The following is a 27,459-nucleotide window of genomic DNA, read 5'->3' on the forward strand; positions in this document are numbered from 1 at the left end:
CATTTGTTTCAATCTTTTTAAAATATGTGTTAATGTTTTTTATTCAGCATTCATGCATGACGTTTACATTTGTACTTAATCCAATGAGCTAAGTCACGCATTGTCAGTAGATTGTAACATGGTGAAAATCCCGCGGACTCTTAAATCAAATGTATGCAAGGTATTTAATGTGTATGTTGTATTACCTTCATGAGGGTGATATGGTACTTTGATAATAGAACGGCTATTAGAGGTTTGCAAAGAAAAGATGATGGATACCTTTCTCCGACATTTCTCTATCGTAACATATTGGATGTTGTAGTCGTTAACTGTATGAAATGAGTGTCTTATTTGATAACCTTATCTAATTGCGACATGGTTACACTACATACAGTGGTGGTGCAGACCTAATGTGGGTGATGAGGTCAACGTTGAATGTTTTTCCAGGGGAAATACGGATTTCTTTAAGAAACACAGGAAGACACATGTGAAGTGTGGGAGAATATATTATTTTCATGGGAGACAATAATGTACTCAAAATTTTACATAGTTGTGATATGAAACACTATTCTAAAGTATGATATAATATTGTACTATCCTCATGAGGGTGATATTACACACTTTTTATCTTCATAGTGATGATATGATCGACTATGATATAGGATGATATAATACACCGTATCAACCTAATGGGGGTGATATTGTATACAGTTTATAGTTAACATTTGTATTATCAAAGAATGGTGATGTTTTTATAATGACTGATTTGAAGATCGGCGAGATGGTAAATATAATGGCATACACATTTAGTGTTATTTTATTTCTACTGATACATTGAAACCCGTATCGTGGTTTGTGAATATGATGTTGCTCGACATATTCTTGTTCCAAGTTTAAGCATTTATTTGTAAAGAAGAAAAATAGGTCATTCGACATGTAAGAACACAGACTTGTGTTGATCCAGTATGCGCCATAAGTCGATATATGTTTTCCCCAGTTGCTTTTACATAATATGCTTGATTGTGAATACTGTGGTAGTGAACTCGGTTTAGTATGTGTAGTACTTTTTTGTTCTTTTTTTTTTTGATAAAATCAAAACATTCCCAAATAAAACTGTTTGTTGTGAATAGTGTTGTTTGTCCTTAATTATTTTCATTCGAAAATCTCTATGTTCTTTGAAATGTCATAATCATATTTATTCCTGTTGAAATACATACAGACTCTTAATACAAATATTCCTATTTCTACAGTTTCAATTACATCTTCCCGATCACTGGTATAATTTTTTTCTATTTCTGTACAATTATAAAAATGTCAGGAGATCATCCTACATCACATGTGTAAAGATCTTATTTAAGTCTGCAATTTGGTATGGTCGAGAGATACCTAAAAACAGTGCCTGCAGCAGAACAAAGTCTACAACTTCCTGCATCTCATCTTCGTAGCTCACAATTACTTTATTTAACATTTCTTTAAACTGATTTTGGATTCTTGAAGGCAACGTGAGTATTAAGGGCATTACGGGAAAAACATGAACTACCGAATCCAGGGGTAATTTCCACTGTTTTACTAACGAATTCGAGGTAGGAATATTTCAGCTGGACGCCACCGAGCGTCATTTTAGTTGATACATAGATATACTGACAATCGCCACAGTTTCAAATCGGGTTGCGTGGTAAATGTCATCTAACTTCCGTGTAATATCAGTTCTAACTTTTACTTAATTCTGATAACATCTAGTCTAAACGAAAGTCAGGCAGGACTCTCGCATTGTATGTTAACATTGATGTCACATCGGTGTTGATATGTAATTCAGTTCAGCTGAATTCATTTAGTTTACATAGTGACATCCTTGTGTGATAATGATTTTCTATTTAAACATGTTTGTTAGTATAGCAAAGCGAGAAGTATTGGTTGACAATGGCATAACACTTGGACAAAATGACATTAAGACTTCTGGGTATTTAACACCTTAATTCTTTTGATGATTTCACTAACCGGAAAACCTAATTTCATCTGACAGGTTCAGTACCTGAACTAGTTATATATTACAAAAGATACAGTTTCTTGTGTAGAAAATCCGACTCAGTTGAGTAATACTTACGGACATGCATGTAAACGATTTTTAAGTTTAAGTTTCTAGGAACCTTTTGTTATATAGAAAATCGGTGTAGGTGGTTAATGTGTGTGAAAACAAAGTGTTTCCGTTCGCAATGAGAAAGTCGTTGATCATCAGCAGTTTTGACAAAGAAGCGCACTAGTTCTTTACTTTCATCACAATTGTGTACTCTCGGAAACTCTGTCTTTGTAATCCGACATCTTTTCAGATTCAGCATTGTCCTCTTCTCGTTTCTGAAATGAAGAAAAATGGTAGTAGGTATCGAAGATGAGAAATTCGCTGAGGCATATTTGTATTTTTGACGTGCGTTTAATAAAGTATAGAGAAGACATGGTGTGGTAGAACCAACAGATTGTTTTTTAATTCTACGGAATAGATTACGTGTCAGTAAAAAATAATAAAAAAAAGCTTCCTGCCAAGCATCACACAAATAAAATATCCAATATCAGATCAAGCTGTGATCACTATTAATCAAATCTTGTTTTGGTGTTGATCATTGTCCTCTTAAGGTGGTCTTTTGTCCTATCAGTTATATGGAAAAAGGGAGCAATGGGAAATTGTTGGTTACAAACGGCAACCTTTTTACCGTAACAAGACTCTAACAGATATTTTCAAAACCAAGAGAAGATAACAATTTTCAATTATCAGGTTCAGACGTGTGGCAGATAACAACAGTATTGTCATCTTTCGGCTTGAAATCAAAACATAGACTGTAAGGCAAGACCATGAAGGATTTCAATTTCACAGTCCACAGCATCTGTCGGCTCGACTGTTCTTATGTCATAGAAGAGATTACAAAACTAAGTTTGTTTCATTATTTCTTTAACATATTGGTCTATACGTCTACTCCATGTACAAGCTGACATAACAAAAGATACAGTCTCACATTCTCAAACAATGTATCTAGACATACGGTCGGTTAGAGGTCCAGTCATCACCGCCTGGGAGTTTAAATACCCAGATGACCATTCATGCGGAACTTTTTTGACCAACCACTTTGATACGATTTCTCAATATTATTGTCCCCAGTAGATCCACTGTTATGTACCAGTTCGGATACTTTAATAGGTTAAAATAACATAACATATCACAAATTATATTACTTGGATTGTCCAAACTTCACATGGCGTGTATTGTCGGTGAAGCAGTAAACGATTTCACTTCCGTAACACATGGTCTTATTTTCTCCGTGTAAATCATTCTTTCGATCACATTCTACCCTGTTTATTTTTCATCAGTTTGGATCATGATGATATTGCTGTTTTTTGTTTTATTGCAAATTCTGCTGTAACAAACGTTAGGAAATCTTAACATACTGGAATATAAGATACCAGCATAACAACATAATCATAATCCAAACTCAAATTAAACATATCAAGTAAAAAGTATTAATCAACGTAGCTTTTATCAGCAATAGTTACCTTATTTTCTGTTCTATTCCCGCAACAGACGACATCTCTAACAGACTGTGGTAAACAAGGACATACTCTCTCTCCAAAACTAAACAGGTAACGACTGTCCAAGTGTTCAAACTTCGGCCGACCTGTAACATAGTTAACGCAGACGGTGATCTCTTTGTAACATCACCCATTAATATCCTATTACAAAACTCCCTAGACTGGCTATATAAGCAACAAACAACATAATACAAAACTCATTAGGTGATCTATATAAGTAACAAACAAACACACAATAAAGTACAAAAAACTCATTTAGCGATATATATTAGTAACAAACAACACAGTGCAAAACTCATTTGGCGAAATATATTAGTAACAAACAACACAGTACAAAACTCATTTGGCGATATATATTAGTAACCAACAACACAGTACAAAACTCATTTGGCGATATATATTAGTAACAAACAACACAGTACAAAGCTCATTTGGCGATATATATTAGTAACAAACAACACAGTACAAAACTCATTTGGCGATATATATTACTAACAAACAACACAGTACAAAACTCATTTGGCGATATATATTAGTAACAAACAACACAGTCCAAAACCATTAGGTGATGTATTTTAGTAACAAACAACACAGTACAAAACTCATTTGGCGGGCTACATCAACAACATAGACCACAATACAAATTACACAAGACTGGTTGTATTGGTAACAAACAACAGAGTACAAAACCATTAGGTGATGTATTTTAGTAACAAACAACACGGTACAAAACTCATTTGGCGGGCTACATTATAACATAGACAACAATACAAATTGCATTAGACAGGTTGTATTAGTAGCAAACAACACAGTACAAAACTCATTAAGCGGGCTAAGTCAGTCCCATACAACATATTACAATTTACTAGACTCATTATTAATCAAACACTTACCTACAACACAACTCACTAAAATCGCTACTGGTAGCAAACAGCAGAGTCCTACAGCATCAAACCAGTAATTAGAAAGGGAATACAAAGCGTCTAGCCCCTCCGGTCTGTAATAGAGCAAACTCGCGGTTACAAAGGAATTTCTTTTCAAATGTAGTTCAGATGTAAAGCCCAATGATGTGATACATATACATATAGTTTTTGCTTACCTTTCATCTATTTTGAAGACAGAACTAATTTCCGATGTCGTTACATTGACTAGTGTACTATTCCAGCACTGGTCAATAGGGGCTGGCTGGAGGGTAGGGTGGAATTTTTTGTTGAAGGCACTGCCCAAATTGATCCAAAATACCAAACACGTGCTCAACACTCCCCCAATAATTGCGCCCTGATACAAAGAAAAGAGGATACATAATACGCCTATAGATTATTAGGTATGGATTGTCAGAAAGATGCTGTACTCTCAATCCAGTGTACAAAAATCACATCATATATAACTCACTTTCTTTACCCACATTACTTTCTCTGCCTATCGTAATACGAGATTTGTCAGAGACAGGAAATCCTCTAATCGTTCAAATATGACTTGCATGTTAAACGGTCTTTAACTATTTCGGTGATTAGTTAAAATCTTATAAACAGTAAATCTGTCTTTCTTTGACGTCACATAACAGCAAATGATATTTCACTTACAATTTGCGTAGCAGAAGGAAAGAATATCGAGTAGAGAAAAACTCCAACAACTGGAACCCCAAACACGGAGAGCATACTGGAAGCTACCTAAAATAGATGGAAGAATATTTACTCAAAGGTCGAAGAGTTAATCAGTGGTAAAAGAACATTTTCAAATAGAAATTAAACAAATCACTTTATGATTTCACAGCTGCAGAATTGTAGAGACAGGTCAGATTGATTTTTTTATTTTGCTCTAATGTAGTTGAAGCATGCGGATGAAAGATGCAGGTAAGTAAGGAATCTTATTTATCAATGGGTTTTAGAATAAGATAAAATATACATAAAAGAAGATCACGGTGAGTTGTTCTATCGTTGTTATTTTCTTTAGGTGTTCAGTTACTGATGACGTAAAGCCAAGATAAAATGACACAATTTCGATGATGATTTAATGTATAAACAGGCAGGGCGCGATATATTAACGACGTTACATAAACACAGACATGTCACTGCATGATTTAATATCACCTAATAATGCGGTAACACATGATTGTATTCTGACCTTGACCTACATAACTTCCTGTTATACGTGGTTCTGTACTCGTCAGATATATGACAAAGTCGTCATGTTACTATCTCCAGTAGATAATAAAAGCAAGCATATTACCCCATTCTAAAATGATGCGAGTCTTATAATGACATAAATACGTAAATATCAAGAGAAATTCAACATAACATTGACACCTGAATATCATCGAAATGAACAATGCATTATATCATCATTATTTCTGTTAGATATATACTGGACAAAATAAGTTAAGGATCATAAATTGTGACCATAATATCTTTAAAAATTCAAATCATGTATTGCCGGTAATTGCACTCGTAGTTTCTCCAATATGTACCTAAAGTCATGTCAAAGGTGAAAGCACGTGCATCTGAAGGTCTTGCCGTTCCGCTCTAGTTAACTATGGTGGTGTGAAAAACTGACTGGTCTATTACTACAGAGGAATCTTGCAGGTTTTGATTCTGTTACTTCTAAGCTAAAAAAAGTTGAATTTGGAAACATTTAATCAATTTGTAACGAAAACTTGAAAAACTAATCATGCGAAGACATTTAAATGATATGGAAGCCGCGCGAGCTATAGGGCTCCTTCAAGCTGGTCAAACTCAACGAAATGTGGCGGCACAGCTTCATGTTTCTCAGAGCGTGATTAGTAGGCTATGGAATCGCTATCAACAGACAAATAACGTCCGTCAACGCCCCAGATCTGGACGACCACGCTGTACGACAGCCCGACAGGACAGATTCATTTGCATCACGGCACGACGTCAGCGGTTTTTGAGTGCTCCTGTCTTGAATCTTCAGTTTCAGCGTGCTACAAATCTAAGGATTTCATCCCAGACAATCAGAAACAGACTCCATGCCTCTAATTTACGAGCTAGAAGACCAGCAGTCCGACCAATTTTATCCAGAGGTCATCGACAATCCAGACATCAATGGGCCACTCATCATTTGAATTGGCAATTACGTCATTGGAGAAATGTTATGTTCACAGATGAGTCTAGGTTTTGTGTTGACTTCCATGACGGTAGGAGGAGGGTATGGAGAACCCTAGGAGAGCGCTATGCAGACTGCTGTGTTGTCCAGCATGATCGCTTTGGTGGTGGGTCAGTGATGGTTTGGGCAGGGATCAGTGTTGACTTCCATACAGACCTCTACATCATAGACAATGGATCTTCAACAGCTGTTCGATACAGGGACGAGATTCTACACCCTATAGTAAGGCCCATTGCAGGAGTTGTTGGCCATGATTTTATTCTGATGGATGATAATGCTCGTCCTCACCGTGCTCGTGTGGTCAACGACTATCTTCAACGTGAAGCAATCGTTCGCATGGACTGGCCAAGTCGTTCCCCTGATCTGAACCCTATCGAGCATGCTTGGGACACCTTGCAACGCCGGGTTTCAGCTCGACCTAATCCGCCACAGAACCGCCAACAGCTTATGATTGCTCTGCAAGAGGAATGGCAGCGCATCCCACAGATCAGCCACCGACGACTAATAAGAAGCATGTGCAGACGTTGCAGGGCAGTTATTGATGTCAACGGAGGTCATACTGCCTATTAAACTGCCAATTGCAGTTTGATGAGTTTTCCTTGTCTACATGATTAACTTGCTCTACTTCCTCTTACACTTTGATTTCAAGGGTGCTGTTACTCAGGGTTATCTGCTCTTGGTAGCAATTACCACAAATGAATTTGTTTTGTGTAATTAAAGACTAAAATGAATGTTCTGTCATTAAAATTTAAAATATAATCATATTATTATTTGTATGTAAAACTGCACTGTTTCAAGTTTATGATCCTTAACTTATTTTGTTCAGTATAATAGAAGACTTACCTTGAAAACGGATCCAGGAAATTCTGCCACCATGAAAGAAATGCTTATACCCACAATTCCGTATATAACCACTGAAAATATACATGCAGTATAGCCCTTTAGTCCGAGTCTTCCATCAGGCAGATGAAAGAGGTCGGCCACCTAACCCCCTTCAACACATCCTATCTAAATTACTTTCATGTCATGAGAGAGGAAACGTTATATATAAAGCAGATAGATAATATGGAAAAGGTAACATTGAGTTTATTGAAAGTAACGTAAATGGTGTCGGGAGTTCATGCAAAACTTTTCTCCCCCTCCTTCCTTCCTTCATTATCACAGACTTGTATAATTTTTGTTAAAACACGACTTTAGAGCGGTTGGCACCCGATGGAAGCTGGTGCTGTCAGAGGACTCAGGTAAGTATATATGAATAAAGTTATGACTAAAAACGTCTCAGTCAATGTTATTGTCAAATCACGTATTCACATTGTAAAATGCACGAAACTATGTACTTAAAGAGAAAATTACATGCCGTCGTTTGAAAATATATGTTCACTTCACAACAATTGTGTTACCATGACTACCATACATACGTTGCATGACTTATTATATTCAATGTAAATTCCCTGGATTGCTTGAGGATTGATCTGTAGCGTGACCTTGGTATGTTATAATACGGACATATATTTAATCTGATTGGGTCATATTGGCACCTGCCCATCAATAGAGTATTATCGTTTCGGTAACTTCACTGAAAGTGCTCAGACAGTCTTAAAGCGACATATACACGCAAAAATTATTGAATGTTGATAATACTTTATCAACACGGAAAATATTTCTCGAGACCGCATAAAAATGAACAACCATTCCTGAGATTATGACAATCATGACTGTCACTATAACAATCATTTCTGTATCCAAGATTATGATTACTGATAAGACAATTCATTAGAAGATTTTACAAAAGGCACACAAGTGAACAACATCTAATCATAATTTAGAGTAAGATACAGTAGAGTCAACCAGTGAATTAAACTGCATCTAATTCATTTGAAATAGGTCACTGATTCATTTGTTGAATTAAACGGGGTAAAATTGGCCTGACAGTTTTACGGGCTAAAAAACGTTATAACAACCAGAAAAAGATAATAACAGAGACTTTCATCTCTTAAAGACGATCACATGATTATGATAATATCTTCTTAACAACTTCAATTTGGCAAACATGTAGATTTATAAATGTTTTCATGATAATCAACTAAAAGGTAATTTCCCGTCATTATAAATGTTGTGATAACTACCTGAAAATTTTGACAGAAGGGTGACGGTGGTATCCGAAAGTCTTGGGAAGTGTGGTTTGATGAAGTCCTCGTGTGTGATTGATGACATACTGGCCAAACTGGATGAGACGGAACTGCAAGACAAACACGTAGATTTGTCAACAGGTAAACGCATCAGACCGCCAGAATAAGATATAGAGACATGATGGAAAATAGAGACGTCCGTGGAAACCCAAACAGTATACTAGTTGTAAAAGTATAAGCAATGTGTACAACTCTAACGCTTGAGTTCAAAAGATGCGGGTTAATGAAAATTATGGGTCATCAATGTGAGAATTCATTCTATCTCTTTGTGTGATATGAAGCTGGACGTGTTTTGATGATCGTTAGAACATGACATTACCTACTTGGATTGACCCAGATTTGCATGCCAGGTGTTGCCAATGACGCAGAGGACGCTTACTCTTCCAAAACACCTGGTCTCATTCTCCTAGTTTTTTTCAGTAGTTGAATTTGAGTTTGGATTATGATTTCGTTCACATGTTGGTATAATTTTTTTCAACCGGGATTTGTTGTATTTTATATACAGTAAATTAAATGATTGAGTAAATTGTTACTAGATAATATATTTAATTATTAAACTGTCATAAAGTGTGATCTATTTATATATGACAGCCGGAAAAATGTATTTTTGGTAATTTTTGTGAAGGAAGGAAAAACAATACGGGACTAGGTTTAATTCATGTAAAAAAAAAACAGCTTTTCTCCAAATGGTCTGTAATCTTGCATACTTAGAATGTCTACATCATTAATCCCGCACAAAATATGTTGATATACAGGAACTACTGACTGGGTAGGGGAGGGGGTTGGTTGGTGATATATGGTACCTTAATGATGCTGACACGACAGCCGCAAGGAACATCCCGGACATCCCTGGGAAGTTCTGAAATATGTTGACGACCATGTAAGGTAATAACTGGAACAGAAAAGAGTGACAATTACATAAAATTCACCTAAGGAAGCGTTTTTCATATCATTATGAATACATTACCAACGACCATCTTTCTATTATATATTCATTAATTCAATGTGTCTGCCTTTTATCTCGTAATGTCAGGTAAGACAACACCCTTACGAAGATTATTGGTGTTACTTTCACCTGAATAAATGTTCCTTAGATGAAATACAATATGCAAAGTCATACAGTTGAACAAGATTTCGGTGAAGGGTATATGCCTTTATGAAAATGCACATTTAGGTGAATTAACCGGCATCACATTCAGTTTATTTATATGAAAAGTATTAAAATATAATAACAATACCGCTTAACATCGCTTGTTGTGAACAGCTTTTGCCAACTATTAACCAACCAACCAATCAAAAATCACTTTGGAATATAAAACGTAATCACTACTATGTCGATTTTTAGAAATAAACCGGAATAAAATATCTAATTATATATTTAATAGTCGAACGAGAAAGAACTACGAATATTCGAATAGAGCATGTTTCTTCTTTGGTATGGTTGTACTGAAGTACGAAATAACAACTTTTTTATACCTTGTGTCTGATTTAATTTGTTAATTGCAATTTGTAATTCTAGGGTTAGTACACCTCCCCATCTAGATTTTAACATTTCTTTCGACTAATTGTCTGCTCCTAAGTCGCCTCGTAGTTTTCAAAATCTAGGGCCTAAACATCATTGACGAGTTCTAGTTGGACAAAATAGCTGTATGATACAGTTACTTAATTGTCTGGCTTTGCCGTCTCGTTATTTGTACTGAAAGGTGCTATTCATTTGCATGTCTTTTGAACAATATCCAAATAAAATATCTTCTAGAATGTCATTGTAACTAGCGTTACCCAGAAACATATATAGCATTATAATTTCTCGAAGTATGTTTCAAATAAATAGTGATTAAGTATAGACACAATATACACTTAGATGTTAATATCCAAATTTTGCACTGAACAAATGCCAAAGAAAATCCAAAATCAAAGGTATTCTTCATTCAATTTTGCAGAGGATCATGGTAGTACGAATCATTTTGACGTTTTATAGACTTTTTGATATTGGTCTAGAGTTCATCGACTGACGTCCTATATAAGAAAATCGACTGTGCTTCAGAAAAACAGAATGATTCGACTAAGCTAGGGAATTTAGACATACAGAAAGGTGTGTTTTATAAGATCGTTAACGATGTTCTTTAGATCGTCGGAATCTAAATAGTTTATAATTCAGGTGCTGGTAATATACAGCTGCAAGTAAACAAAAGAAAAAGGCGTTTAATTCATCAGTAGTTTTTTTTAATTTTTATATTGTATAGTAATGATTCAAAGATTACCATTCAGATTTTCAGATTTACATTCCAGACTCGCGGGAACACGAGAAACCTGATGTGCGTTGAGTTAATTTAATTTGACTTACTTGATTTGGGTTAGGTACAATTTTAGACTTGAGTGGGTCACATCCTTTTGACGTGAAGTAGGCATATGCCACCAATCCTTCCCCACAGGCGAGACTCATGGTCAACAAGAAGGCGGGACCAGATAACAGGTACACACTGTTAACATTGACACAGCAAGAACGAAATGACAAATGATGTACTTTACTAACTATTTATAACTAACTAACTAAATAATAACGGTGGCTGGAACGGACACCATAAAATATATTTATTATTGCATTGGAACACAGTATGATTTCTCATTATAAACAAGAATATACTGCCAGTTTACTCAGATAAATGTACAAATAAATGGTTCCTACTTTGTCCATTTCAAGTCAACTTAGGTACTAATCATAGTATTCCGTAAGACTATTACCACAGAACAGGTTCTTCTGTTTCGTATTGTTCTGGCTCAACTTCAGGTTCTTATAGGCATTGATTTCCCCCAATAGAACAATGAAAGGGGTCATTCAAAATGTAGTCAATTACTCCCAATAATGACTCCCCATCAATAATGACTCCCCATCAATGATGACTCCCCATCAGTCAATGATGACTCCCTATCAATCAATAATGACTCCCCATCAATAATGACTCCCCATCAATAATGACTCCCCATCAATTATGACCCCCATCAATGATGACTCCCCATCAATAATGACTCCCCATCAATCAATAATGACTCCCCATCAATCAATAATGACTCCCCATCAATCAATGATGACTCCCCATCAATAATGACTCCCCATCAATTATGACCCCCATCAATAATGACTCCCCATCTATAATGACTCCCCATCAATCAATAATGACTCCCCATCAATCAATAATGACTCCCAAGCAATCAATGATGACTCCCCATCAATAATGACTCCTCATCAATTATGACCCCCATCAATAATGACTCACCATCAATAATGCCTCATCATCAATTATGACCCCCATCAATAATGACTCACCATCAATAATGACTCCTCATCAATTATGACCCCCATCAATAATGACTCACCATCAATAATGACTCCCCATCAATAATGACTCCTCATCAATTATGACCCCCATCAATAATGACTCCCCATCTCCCCATCAATAATGACTCACCATCATCAATGATGACTCCCCATCAATAATTACTCCCCATCAATCAATAATTACTCCCCATCAATAATTACCCCCATCAATAATGACTCCCCATCAATAATGACTCCTCATCAATTATGACCCCCATCAATAATGACTCACCATCAATAATGACTCCCCATCAATAATGACTCCTCATCAATTATGACCCCCATCAATAATGACTCCCCATCAATAATTACTCCCCATCAATAATTACCCCCATCAATAATTACTCCCCATCAATAATTACCCCCATCAATAATGACTCCCCATCAATAATGACTCCTCATCAATTATGACCCCCATCAATAATGACTCCCCATCAATAATGACTCCCCATCACTCCCACCAATTATGACCCCCATCAATAATGACTCCCCATCTCCCCATCAATAATGACTCACCATCAATGATGACTCCCCATCAATGATGACTCCCCATCAATAATGACTCCCCATCAATTATGACTCACCATCAATAATGACTCCCCATCAATAATGACTACTCATCAATTATGACCCCCATCAATAATGACTCCCCATCTCCCCATCAATAATGACTCACCATCAATGATGACTCCCCATCAATGATGACTCCCCATCAATAATGCCTCCCCATCAATAATTACTCCCCATCAATAATTACCCCATCAATAATGCAGCTAAACTGAAGAGTTGCTGTAATACACAGTTTTAGTGCAGATTTTATACAAATAATGAACGGACGTTTTAGAAACTCGATATCGAACTTTTCCTTCAATGAAATAAGTATCTTATTACACTATCATAGCCAACAAGAGTGATTAAGATAAGTTGGAAAAACTAGCTCCGCAATTGTTGTAAAATAAATAAAGTTTATAAAAAAAAATCATAAACCATATCCATCCTGCCGAATGTTCTCGAATGGTACTATATTGACCGTACGCAGTTACTTTTCGTCTGAACTCAATAACACTTAGTTCCTTTGCAGTAATATAGCGTTACCATGTATGGCGTCTTATTGAATTCGCAACCAATAGAGCCGTGTTCCCTAACGCAGCATTTTTATGAGTGTTCCCAGCCACCGTATATCACATACTTTACGTTAAAAAGATTTTACAGAAGAATATAATTTTATGAATAAAACCAGTAGTCTTGATTTTGTCCGCGGGCCCCAGAAATATGTATCAACCTAGGATGAAGCCCGAGGATGATACATTTCTTACATCCATGAATAATGTATAGACTTGATAAAAGGGCTATAAGTGTATTAAAGATACTGACAGCCGACACCGTTATATATTACACTCGGAGTACCTTGTGGTAACAACTATTAGGTATACTGTATAGTATAAGGAATCCCAGAAAATATATACGCTGATGCTCGTTAATTTGCCTGTTGGTAACCGGTTCTCATTTCAGTACATGATATCATTTACTTAGATTGGGCCAGATTTACCTGGCGAGCGTCGTCGATGAAACAGAAGACGCCTTTTCATCCGGAACATCTGGTCTTACTCTCACTGTACTTTTTCTGTGTGTAAATCTGTCTTTTGTGTTTATAAATTGCCGTAATTTTTAAGGAATTTGAGTTTCGATTATGATTGAGTTGACATGTTTGTATTTTCTTCGGGTGTTATAATGTGATGACAGTTAACAAACGAGTCATACTGTTGAAAAGGGTGACACTGAGAGCATCAGTGTGACAATAGAGCATGCGAGGGCAAGTGAAATAAAACAATGGTTTGTGGCAAGTAAAGTGGCAGGGACAACAAGTACTGGAATACTTACTTCGTTGCCTCTCGCTGCGTCTGGCATGAACTCATACGCTGGATAGCACTCTGTTTGACAACCACGAAAAAAAGTTTAAATGTTCCACCAATGACGAGACTCCAAATGGTGTACTGGACTAACGGATCAGGGTCAAAGCTGCAGCATACATCAAAAGGTCAAGGTCGATGTAACGAAGTATTATTTACATTGATTCTTTCTAGTCAAAATCAAGAAATGCCGTAAAATATGGCAGGTGCTGTATAAATATGACAAGATAACGAGATATACAGTCAGTATGTATACCACATAACACTGACACAAAGATGTCAACTATGTCTAGTTTACTCACTTGAAGATATCCAGTCTGTCTGTAGCCGTATTGACCTCCCAGACATAGGCCGACCCTCCTGCGTCTATTGTACCCTGTAAGCAGTTATATGAACTACGGTACTACACTGATAGGGAGATATAAAAACTAGGTGACAGGAAGTCAGCTTAGGAAATACCTATGAAAAGGAAGATGTCTTAATGCTTAAATGAATGTCCAGGAGGCTTTGAGGGACAGGGAGGATGAAATGTAGGGAGAGTAAGAAAGAGAGAGAGAGAGATGATGATGATGATTATGATGATGACAATGATGATGATGATCGCGTGGGAGTTATGCATGGGCAGCGATATATTTGATAAGGCAGATGCAGTTTGGACATGTTCAGTAATCGACTTCAGATCTTGTTTCCATCTTCAATATTAATACAAAAGATAATGTATGTCATGAGGTTAACGTTAATGGTAGGAAAATAACATTTGTTTTAATATTATTATTATTACAAGACATAAAATGAGTGGGTAAAAAGTCAAAACCTTTCCTGGATATAACTTAGATGAAGCGTGACGGATTGTCATAGTAAATGTGACATCCTCACTTCAGTTTCACACTGCATCATCCTACCATGTTTCTGAAGCTTCTTTGACCTCTAGATTAACATCTAAAGTCAGTGTGAGGCGTTTCCTGCACTACCCCTTGGTGATAGGGGCCAGTTCCTGTTATGCAACATGCATGAGACTAAATGAATACAAATCTGCACCAGGTTTAGAGGTGCTCACCGCCCACCTAATTATATATTGACGAACTTAATCTTTTTTCATATAGATACATGTACACTGTAAGCAATCCTCTCTTACGTCTAATCCTGAAGTTCTAAACCGTATCGGATGACCGAGTGTCCAGCTTGACCAGGAGAATACTTTCGTATAAATAGCGTGATCGTAACCTAATTTAGTTAGGAACAGTAATAATGTGTATAGAAAACGAGACTACATCACCCAAACGACGAGTTTGCCAAAATGTGGATCAGTATTGATAAAGATTTAATTGCATGATAGCAAGATGATTGTTATAAATATCAACATGTTGCATACTTGATCTAGTTTTCTCTTCTTTATTAAAGATTAAGTTGTGGTTTACTTCAGCATACAATTTTCTTTTGGTCATGTTTGTTTTTATCACTACATTTGCTTTACGTACAACATCATGAGATTCGAAGACTAAGATTTGTACTATTAGGTATGAGTGAAATATATGGTATCTTTCTTAATTTCATCTAATTGTTTTATACTTGACAGGAGATTCCGAAACTGGGCATTTTGAACTCTACAGACTGTAGGTTCAACATCCGGTACATGTCGGTCCGTGTACTGCTGATAGTTTTCAGCTGTATCCGTTTTATCATAGGGATTTCCCTGCCATTTACTGATATCTATAACCACCGCCCCATTTCAACAGAACTAGACTAACAGTATAATGATGTGACTATAATTGAAACTGGTCCTGCTGTGACGTCACAATCTTTTAGATAGTTATTCCATGTTTCGTCTGTCCTTTAACTGGATTTGTATTTGCACTACATTGTATTAGAACAACGTTTGCGCTCATTATTAGCGGTTAGTTCAATTCTATTGCCCCAAAACGTGGTAGTAATGTTAATGTAAACAATAAGTATTTTCCTAATATAATTATAGTCAATACAATTACAATATGTCCTTCTGGGAAAACTCCAATGTCAGGTTTTATAGGAATCGCCAGTAAATCACTTGCAATTCTATCAATTATAATTCCATTCAGAATAAAAGAAACTCTGTCGTTTCAATCTTTTGGTTGTAATAACGGTGAAATATTATGATCATCACTAGTCGTTCATACCTAGACTCCCTCCCCGCGATCCTTTTTCTGTACGCGGACGATCGGAATTATTCCGAAGATAACCATTAAGTGATATCTCTCAGAACAATATACATGACCGAGGGTATTCCGAACGGCATGATATGATTGATATGTTGATGATGACCGAGACTATTCCGAACGACATGATGTGGTTGTTATGTTGATGATGACCGACAGTATTCCGAACTACATGATGCGTTTTTTATACGTTGATAGAGACCGAGAGTATTCCGAACGACACTATGTGATTGTTAATTTAATGGTGACGAGAGTATTCCAAAGAACATGATGTGATAATTACCTTGATGATGACCGATAATATTCCGAATAACATGATGGTGCACTGGAACACGTCAGTCCAAATAACTGCCTTGATACCTCCCTGTCATATAAAGGTAGGAAAATGATAGCAGGTGTAAGATGTACCCTTTGTCTGGATCTCCAGTGTCTTATTCTTTATTCATATTAAAAAGATGTTATTTACTTGAGTTCCGGTTTATTATTCCTGCATACGTACATTCACGTAAATCATTGGTATCAATGGTGGTCATTCCTACAAATGTTACATCTATGATGTATTTGTCATTCAATACATATATATCAACCACAATCGTGTATTAGAAACAATACAAAATTAAGAAAAAAAAAAACAATTGCATTTCGTTTGGATTGACATAAAATTATATTGAATATTTTAAACCATACCGATGATCTATAGCCGAGAGGTTTTGCATCTTGGAATTTTGGTCAGTTTGAGCGGATGAAATCCTTACTACAATACACATCATAATTGAAAGGTGGAATCCTATGGACGAGGTCGGTACACATAATAATACATACATTTGAAAAAAATAAAACCACGCACGGATTAGAATTGTTTTCTATGTCAGTGATAAAACTGAGCTTTCTTGTTCGTCTATCGCGGAATATATCACAGCACACAAACTGTTTTAAACTGTTTGGCGGGAGCGGCATGTGGTTAGCATATACTTACTATAGACGTATACAAAACAGCAGCCGATGATACAGCTAGTATGGAGACCCACTTGGGGATACGGGTGACTGTAAAAACAAAATGGTGAATTTGTTACAAATCAAAGCATTGCAGTAAAGCAGAAAAGTCACCAGACTGCTCAAAGGAAAAATAAATTAATAAGATTTTTTTTAAATTATAAAAACAAAAAAGAAAAAAAATCAAATGCTTCGGAACAATTCAGCATGTTTTTATCTGATTGAAAAGTATTCATTTACTAGTATATTACATCTACTTCCCTAATGGGTACACACAAAACACTCACCGCCTTCCATGGCAACCGCCTGTCCCATAACAACTACACCCGTGTAAATTCCCTGTAATACAGGTCAAATAAAAAACAAACATTGTCTTAGTTTAGGTATACTACATTGTGAATTATATTTTATCAGTTCGTAGAATTCAATACCCCTACCAGTCATGAAAACTGTATATTACTTTTAAAACAATATGCAAGGATTTTGCATTTAATAGCACGGCATGCCATTTACAAAATAGATGTATTTTAGCAATAACAGCGAGTGCCTTGAGTAATTCTCATTCGTTTCTGATGTAGCACTGTCAGTTAAACTCGTCATCAAGTAAAATCACTAGGGTTAGCATCCTTAAATGATCTTAGCTGTTAATAGTACGTTACATAAAACAGGAGACCCACGAGCTTAAACGATCACCTCTCCAGTCTCAACCGAACTCAAATTACAAATGGTCATAATTCTGTTGGTTAATATGGAATCAGTAGCAACACGTTAGAGTACTCTGCCAAGAGATTAATGATACAAGGCTGCATACTACATTTTCCCATTAAAATCCGTTGATATTTACTCAAGTTATCGTGTTTACAATGTTCAATGGTGATAAAACTGCAAAAGGGCCATAACTCTGTATATTACATAAAATTTTGTCCATATTTAACCATATTTACTAGAAACATTTAACACATGACGCGTAATGACGGATAAAGAACGATCGCAATATGTCCCCATGACCTATCACCTATGCTCAAGCGACCTAATAAAAGCGATTGTTATTTAGATAACTAATCACATGTATTTAACAAAACTCCATCTTACTTACATTCAGAAGTATCATACACGTCGCTATAAATAGCCTCACAGCCTTTCCATTGTATCGCCGCTGATAATACTGATAAAAAAGACAAAGATAAATTGAGCTGTCTAGTACACCAGCAAACCACAATGTCATTCATCAACATACTAAACGGACTCAATCAACAAAACCTTAATCGGGCAATACATTCCTACATTAAGTCTAGGTAGGTGTGTAGGCATTTCTTGCTAACAGGTAAACTTACACAGTATGTATCATTTGTGGAAACAGTTTTCACTCATTTGTGCGTCCCACGTTTCACAGTCTACAATACCAAACTCTCTTTCTTACTTGTAATTAGTAGCAGAGTTTTCGATAATGGGTTTAGAGGTAGTTAACGTTAAACATTCTAATGAGTTTCATGACGGACTATATTTTTGTTAGGAAACTGTTAAACTGAGATTTGTCTTATGGACATGACAAATACTGGTCACTTAGTCACTGGAAATCAAACAGCTTCTAAAATTACGGATAGTAGTATTGTATCGGTCTGGTGTTGATGAGAGCCAGAAGAATGGTTCAGACAAACTAATTGGAAGCTAGGCTACCTTGTTTAGACTTGGAACCTTACGAGACCTCTGGTATGCGAAAAATGGGACAGTGACAGTACACAAAATTGTGGGTTAATCTTGGTAAGTCCCATAAAGCCGGTAGGCGTCGTGGTGCTCCCATGGGATAGCATAGCATATGTATTAGAAACATGTATTTCTACCACAATAGGTGGATGTTAATCAACACCTTAGGCATCAGTTAATCATTACAGTTGTTTTATAAACGAAGTTTATACCACATGTCGAATAAACAGTAAACGCGTTTTGATTGGCTGACGCAATGAACTTTTACTAGAAGAGTGCTTTACGCAATCACGGAAATTCAAAACGTAGTTCAGGACTGTTTTTGTAATATTTCAATTTCTATATAGATTTTATCATTCACTGTTTTGAAGGCAGTGAACCTGTTAATTACTTGTAAAATTCTGGGTTAAATTGTTATAATTCCATATCCTTTTTAATGAATTTCTGAAATTGTCAGTTTTGCGCAATAGTTAGCATTTCATTACAGGTTACACAAAAGGTTGTTTGTACATTTCTTTCACACTCGATAGCTAAATATAAAGCTAAATAAAACCAAAATAGTCGCTAAAACTCGAGTTTTCTTTCGTAACGTCTGAAAATAACTACCTCTAGTGATAACAACCACTTGTTCCGTACTTTCTATATATTTGTACTGTAGAACTTCTCTGCTTAAACCGACAAGAAGCTTTTAAAGTGATAAAATATTTTTATCGTATTAGGTCTGTACAGGATATGAATATCCTGTATTTTGGACGCTGGTTCATGTTTGGTGTTGATTGGAAAAGAAGGCGGGAAATTGCACCAACAAAGTTATCTTTGTTTCAAAATTAAAGAATCATGCATCCTGTCGAAAAATAATTTGATAACCCATTTGATAGGATTAATGTAAATATCCTGCGGAACGATAACATAAACTCAAACGCATTAATTTTTTTTTAAAATGCACACACCCATTCCCCGCATATTTAAAACATTTCTTTCCTACATACTTCACAATGTTTTTTTTATATAGATTCTCTAATTATTGTGCTAATTTTACCATTAATAGTTTACTGTTAGTGCGAAATATCAAGGTTATCTGAGGTTCATCATTTCGCAAAAACGCTTGCTTTCGTTTTCGTGACCTCTATACAGTCTTGTGGGAACGCCTCTACCGTTTTCTATCGTGTGTATATATGTATCGGAGGATTTCCGAATTATTAACCTTTTTTTTCTTTTTTCTATGTGTGTATCATGAGGAATACTTGCCTCGTTTACTGTCGTTAGCTTTAAAGGATAAAGCATTGGAACCACAATCCTAGCCCCGATCAAATATGATAGGAAAAATCCAAATGACGAAAATAATAAAACACCACCATAAAGATAGGTCTCGGCGGGGATACCGAGCATCAAGATGGACGACTGCGTGGTGACCAGCATCGAAAGGATGAGAGGGAATGTCTGTATTTTCCGATTCCCCAAATGATACTCCAGACTGGTTTTCTGTTTTCCTCCTGCACAGGCATGGAATATGCCGATTCCAATAGAAATAGCGATAACACAAGCAAACAGTACATAATCCACCACCACGAACCCTGGGGATTCGGCTGGAGCAGACGACATGGTGCGTTCAGGCTGAGTGAGTAAGTGTGTGCCTCCCTCACTACTTGTAGTAAACACTATATGCTAGCGTAGGGCCAGCATTCAGTCAGTTATTTAAGTATGAGCAGGTTTTTATTTTATGTTAACGTATATGTAGATATCAGTATGTATATCTTTTTCAATACCATTAATGCTTGTAATTAGTAAAATTTACCGTTTTTTTTTTACTTTTCCAGCAACTGTTTGCCAAATGCTAAGTTTAGGCATTTTTTTTTTGACATGAGGTCGAAGAAAGGATTAGGAACCATAGGTTAACGCTCACGTAACTTGCCTTAGGAAGCATGCAGTCCCGGGCGGTTTTTTTAGGCAAGTCATACTATGATGGCGCAAAGGACCAAGTGAGCTTATATCATACCACAGCGTCAGTCGTCTGTTCGCCAACTTTACCTATAAATCGCTAGTCATGAACCACAAAGCAGATTTTGACCAAAATCGACCAGAGGCATTCTATGGGGAAGGAAAGCCATCGATAAAAAAATAAATAAAAGATATATCTTTGCCCCCGGGTCCGAGGGAAGGGTACCAACAAGGGAAAGTTAGTAAATTCTTTAAAACCCTTCTTCTTCAGAAGGGATGAAAGGATATTGTCCAAATAAGATTATTCGCTGACGGGGATTCAATTAGGGGATATTATGTTTGTTTTCAAGTAAGCATATACTGGAGATTAGATCATGATTTTTGTTCGTCTTGTATCAAAACGGCTTCACTAATTATCTAATTTCCAGTATTCGCATAAAAACAGTCATACTACTACCAATTCTATAATAATTTGAATCTAAAAGTGATGATATATTTATCGTAATATCAACGAAATTCAACAAAAACTGAGAACTGCACAACTTTGTTCGAAACTGTCCCTCACATGTTCTTAGCCAATGGAAACACTTCTTTCAACCATTGACGACGGAAAGCTCCGTCCAATTTCTAGCCATGTTGTCGGGGCATTTGAAGCCTGAAAATCTGGTGTACGTACCGAAAATTCATCATATCTATTTCTTAATGGTAAAGGCATTTGTTTACTAAAGTAGATCGGTAAAACAATAGACACCATGTAAAGGCATCAACAAGAGATCATAACGGGAGACGCATTCCTACATTTTCTTTGAAATGGAGACTGGGATTTATGTATCATTATCTAAATGATTTCATTTAGTTGTGATATCATTAACTGAAGTTAAATCCCTGGATTGTGAATATCGTCTTTATTGACATTCTGACATTACCGACAAACTCACTTGAAGCGGAGAAATGTGAATCGGAATATGTCACAACGATTATGATTATCCTACTCTCTGCTTCGGATTCACTATTTCAGTAACACAGTTCAGCATGTCGTTATAATAAATTTCTCAAATGTCGATGTCGGTCACCTGCTTCATCAGAATATCAGAAAGCGGGATCATAAAAACTATCCTATAACAAAAATGCGTTACTTTAGAATTTAGTATAAACGGTAGGTATTTGGAATATTTACCAAACATCCATTGTACTACAGAGATTGTTAAAAGCATTTGACGCTTAGATAATTTCGATGTGTTGATGACGACGATAAAAGACTATGAGCCAGTTGTTCTGATACCAGTAAAGTGAGTGCTTTGTCCACAATCTATAGATGAGGTCAAAAGTTTATAGTTGCAAACGGGTATATGGAAAATACGACGTTATATAACATGACAATATTGCAACAGGTATTGCACAGAAGAACATTGATTATGCCACCATTTGGTTTCAAAAAATAGTTTTAGCTAACAATTTTATCATTGACTCATTCATTACTTGTTTTAACGAATAATAAAATTTCACTGTCGATACCGGAGACAGACGAAGACTTTCTGCCAACAATATTGTTCCTTTGAGCACTTTGAAATCAGTTATGGTTACTGGTTGGGGATCAAAGATACATGCATTTTGTGCAATTTCTATGATGGTCCCTGAGGAACTCTTCTCGAGATTGTTGGTAGAGGTACATTAGTTACACCTACGTACATTTTATGGAAAGAAATTGAAAAGTATTTGGAGGATGAAAATATAGAAGAAATACAACAATCAGTGCTATTATGTCAGAAGCCATGTATGAGTTCAAAGATGAAACATTTTATTTAAAATAAAATAAAAATAAAACTTGTGAGTGCACTCTTTGTACTATTGAAATAGAAGCACCATAATGGACGTAATTCAGCAACAGCCGATTTCGTTAATAAATATTGATGGCTGACAAAGAGTTTACAATACAGGACCTATTGAGTAACCTTATGATAAGTAAACTTATATATTCCTCCACATGGGTCCACTGGGTGTCAGCTAACCTTTTCAAATGTCAACTTAATACAAATCACACCACAACACTTGATTCACGCGGAGAGAACTGTCCGCATATTCTCATATTTTTTGTAATGCTTAACATATGGGATAATCTGCACATTATCTAGCCAGCTGTGCTTTATATCTCCCCTAAAGTAGGTGACCAACGCTGGCTGCATAACGTAATATGATACATAGAGGAACAAGTGTAATCAAATATGCAGTGTAATAAAGGCCCTTCTTACATATCATTTAGTTATTATGACATTAGAGTTAAACATTTTTTATCTAAATTCTTATCCAACAATACCACAAATAGATACTGGTTAATATGCCTCATATGGTTGAAAAATACATATAACTATCATGGTTTAATGAGAAGCGGACTTGAAACAAAGTGTTATTTATCGTAATATATATAAGCTGTATTTTTACTGATTTGATTTTCAATTTTTAATCTTTTACATAGATCTACATTTTATAAGACTTTTAATCAATAAGCCATGAAGATGAACGCATAGTGACCTCTATCTGCTATGCATTTATGGTTAAAGTGAACGGAGAAGGTTATTTGTAAATCTGTTTAAACAGGCTAGTAGTGCATGTTAATATCCTCCAAATGAACTTTGTTCTGTCTTTTAGCTTCTGGAAACAACTCTATGTTACAATTTAGTAATACACGTAAAATTATGTGAAATTATGTCCTCAGTTTCCAAAAATGGTCAAACATCATTTAGATTACCCAGCACGTATTCAACAACTTCACACTAAATGAAAAATACCGTTTAGATCCATTGCAGTAGCAAACAATGAATATATCTACAGCAGAATGAAACATTGTATAGATCTATAGCAGAATAAAATTGTATAGATCTATAGCAGAATAAAACATTGTATAGATCTATAGTATAGATCTATAGCAGAATAAAACATTGTATAGATCTATAGCAGAATAAAACATTGTATATATCTCTAGCAGAATAAAACATTGTATAGATCTATAGCAGAATGAAACATTGTATATATCTCTAGTAGAATAAAACATTGTATAGATCTATAGCAGAATGAAACATTGTATAGATCTATAGCAGAATGAAACATTGTATATATCTCTAGTAGAATAAAACATTGTATAGATCTATAGCAGAATAAAACACTGAATAGATCTATAGCAGAATAAAACATTGTATATATCTATAGCAGAATAAAACATTGTATAGATCTATAGCAGAATAAAACATTGTATAGATCTATAGAAGAATAAAACATTGTATATATCTCTAGTAGAATAAAACATTGTATAGATCTATAGCAGAATAAAACATTGTATAGTATAAAACATTGTATAGATCTATAGCAGAATAAAACATTGTATAGATCTATAGAAGAATATATAGCAGAATAAAACATTGTATAGATCTATAGCAGAATAAAACATTGTATAGATCTATAGCAGAATAAAACATTGTATATGTATAGCAGAATAAAACTATAACAGAATAAAACATTGTATAGATCTATAGCAGAATAAAACATTGTATAGATCTATAGCAGAATAAAACATTGTATATATCTATAGCAGAATAAAACATTGTATAGATCTATAGCAGAATAAAACATTGTATATTGTATAGATCTATAGCAGATAAAACATTGTATAGATCTATAACAGAATAAAACATTGTATAGATCTATAACATAATGAAACATTGTATATATCTCTAGCAGTATGAAACATTGTATAGATCTATAACAGTATGAAGCAATAGATGTGTAGATTTTACAGGTACAATCCACAAAGTTTTAATGTCTCTTTTCAATAGCTGACTAAATATTAATCAGCATTAAATTTTCATTGATCGTTCGAATAAATGTAAAAAGATCTTCCGTTTGGTAAAGGACGTCATTTTTGTCTTAGTGTCTTATATATTATTTTACGGTCTGTACCAGTCAACATTTGGTGATGTGACTGGAAGGTTATAATTAGCGAGAAACCTTAGAGTTGGTACTATCCGTGTCTCAATGCTTAACGGATTTGCCTCCTTAATTACCAGTCGTCTGCAGTGTATTTGATTTCTGAAAAGGATGTAGGATATTAACTTTATCGCGTGATTTGGTACAGAGGAACATTTGGTGCATTTTAAACTCCATCAACATAGTTTTTATAGTATAAAACAGTTACAGCAAAGCGTGCTAAAGTCAATGACTTAGCATATGTTAATTTAATCATGGTCACCCCTGTCAGTTGTTCTTAAAAGTTTATACCTATGTACGTGCTGATTGCTGAACTTCCTTAACTGTCATTAATGTATTCAACAAATGTCTGCCTATAAAGCCTACTTGAATACGACAAGTACATATCTATGAAGATTACAGGTTTTGTATGCTTTGTGGTTTTGTTAGCTTACAGCCCATTTCTCATTTCAAGTCATTACTGGACCCGTCCGTTTAAAACCCTGCGAAGACGTGCAAGCTGGAAAGACATCATTGGACCGGGCATTTATTACCCTCCGAGGAAGTTCAAGCTCGAAAGACATCACGTGACCCATACATGTATAGCCCTCCGAGGACGGATAAGCTGGAAAGACATTATTGATCCCGTCCATTTATGACCCTTCGATAAAAACAAAGACAAAATTGGACCCTTCCTTATAAACCCTGATTATTTTTCAGAATTTTATGCTCGTAAAAACAAAGACATTACTGGACCTGCAATTATATAACCCTGGTTGTTATGTAGAAGTTAAAGCCAGTAAAAATCGTGGTTGTTATGAGGACGGACATTAAAGCCGGTACATTTTATGAAAATACATATTTCACGAGCGTGTCTGATATTTTGGTATCCTTCACGAGTGCCAGTGTGTATACTAGAAAGCTGTCTATACATTATACATACCACCGTTAAGAAGTAAGAAATTGTTAATTGTTTCTTCACAATAGTTTTAATATGTGGAAAGTTTGATGAAATGACACTCAAATAATAACAGATACGCATTTTTAACCATTAACAGTTTATTGTGTACTAATAATTGTATTTCTTAAAAAAAACCATTAAGTACATGATAATGTACATTTACATGAAAATTATCCTGATACTCACGGGCAACGATCAATTTCGCTCTCTGCACCCTAGGATCATGCCATGGCAAAATTGAAGGTTCCATGTGCAACACCTTGTGGACGAGAGGAAAAGACTAGTTTGATCCTGTGATATGCATTAAACGAATCTCGAGATTGCATATCAGTATGTTGTAATGGCTTTGAAGTTTTTGGGTGTCGCTCCTTTGTAATTTTCAAAAAGAGCGTGACAGCCTGTGATTAGTCCCTTTTTTTCTGGAACCAATCAAATTACTTCAGGGGTGCAAAGAACGAGAGTAATTTGTATTCCGTGGAGTATTGAGGATGCATGAAATAGTCTGAATAGGAAGAAAAATAGAAAACAAAATCGTGTAATGTTTATTGCAGATTTAATGGTTACACTGTTTTGACAACACCAACTTAATTCGCAAATTATGATGTTACACCAATTTAGACGTCACTTAAATGTTAATTATACAAGTTTCGCATTAAGTCGTAGGAAGGAGAGAACTCCATGCACATATGTAGCGTTGTTTTCTGGAAAGGAGCATTTGTATAAATCTGTTAATGTAGTGATATAATCGGTTTATCAAATCGAGGTACACTAAAACCGCAATATATTACAGAATGAGACTGTCACTTGTCATATATTTGATTCACTTTACAATGGTTATTGAGTACATTTTGTTTTTATAATGACGACACTGTCCGTAAAAAAATCAAGTAAATTAGTTTAAACTGAACTGGATATGGGGATGCTTATCTATTAAATACAACCATATTCTCAATCTTAAGCTGTTGTTTTTTTCATTCATTTTTATTGTTATTTATTAATTTCTATTAGAAATTTCGGTACTGGACGTGTTTCTGTGAGTTTTTATTGTCACACTAAGGGGGTTTAGCGGAGTATATATCTGTATAAAATATATATTGTTCAATTTTATTACTATATATTATTTCTTGGCTTAGTGTTTACCGGTTACGTTATTTCGACATATAATACCTTAAGTCACAAATTTACATTCTTCAATTTACAGACTACGAGTTTTGAATCGTCGATCGGGATAACAAATGTGGAGGGTTCTGAAAGTGCTGGAGTTTGTCTTCGAAGTTCAAGTGCATTTTCTGAATTGAGTTGAAAGTAATCGGCCCTGAGAAATTAAAACGGGGAAATTACCAATGGATTAGTGGTATTACAATTACATTATTTAAACTTTTGTCGGTGACTTAATGATGGCCTTTCTAATTGGTAAGATTTGATGAGTTTTATCATTGTATGGTATCGTTTACGTAATCTTAGTAACTTCATTGTAAAAAACTGCTCCGTTGAAGGGATATTTGTCTTTGAATTTTGCCAAGGTAGACGCACTCTGTTCAATCATCTTCTTGAAAATCAT

At 35.4% G+C, this 27,459-nt stretch overlaps 1 protein-coding gene across 1 annotated transcript; it reads right to left on the minus strand.

The window, feature by feature from the left end:
* Positions 1-485: 485 nt before the first annotated feature.
* Positions 486-20,644, minus strand: LOC132546157 (sodium-dependent multivitamin transporter-like). The gene is made up of 16 exons (XM_060209864.1): positions 20,291-20,644; positions 18,435-18,503; positions 17,626-17,677; positions 17,322-17,389; positions 16,629-16,709; positions 14,456-14,529; positions 14,125-14,262; positions 11,212-11,347; positions 9,671-9,759; positions 8,805-8,917; positions 7,522-7,592; positions 5,139-5,225; positions 4,655-4,833; positions 4,449-4,552; positions 3,520-3,641; positions 486-2,331 (listed from the first exon to the last, which is right to left on the minus strand). Exons 1-16 carry the CDS (start codon positions 20,642-20,644, stop codon positions 2,254-2,256), a joined length of 1,815 nt encoding a protein of 604 aa, XP_060065847.1. The 3' UTR covers positions 486-2,253.
* Between the last annotated feature and the right edge of the window lie 6,815 nt (positions 20,645-27,459).

Source organism: Ylistrum balloti, unplaced genomic scaffold, assembly GCF_031769215.1.
Source record: "Ylistrum balloti isolate Yb309-2 unplaced genomic scaffold, AGI_CSIRO_Ybal_v1 Utg369876, whole genome shotgun sequence".
NCBI lineage: Eukaryota > Metazoa > Mollusca > Bivalvia > Pectinida > Pectinidae > Ylistrum > Ylistrum balloti.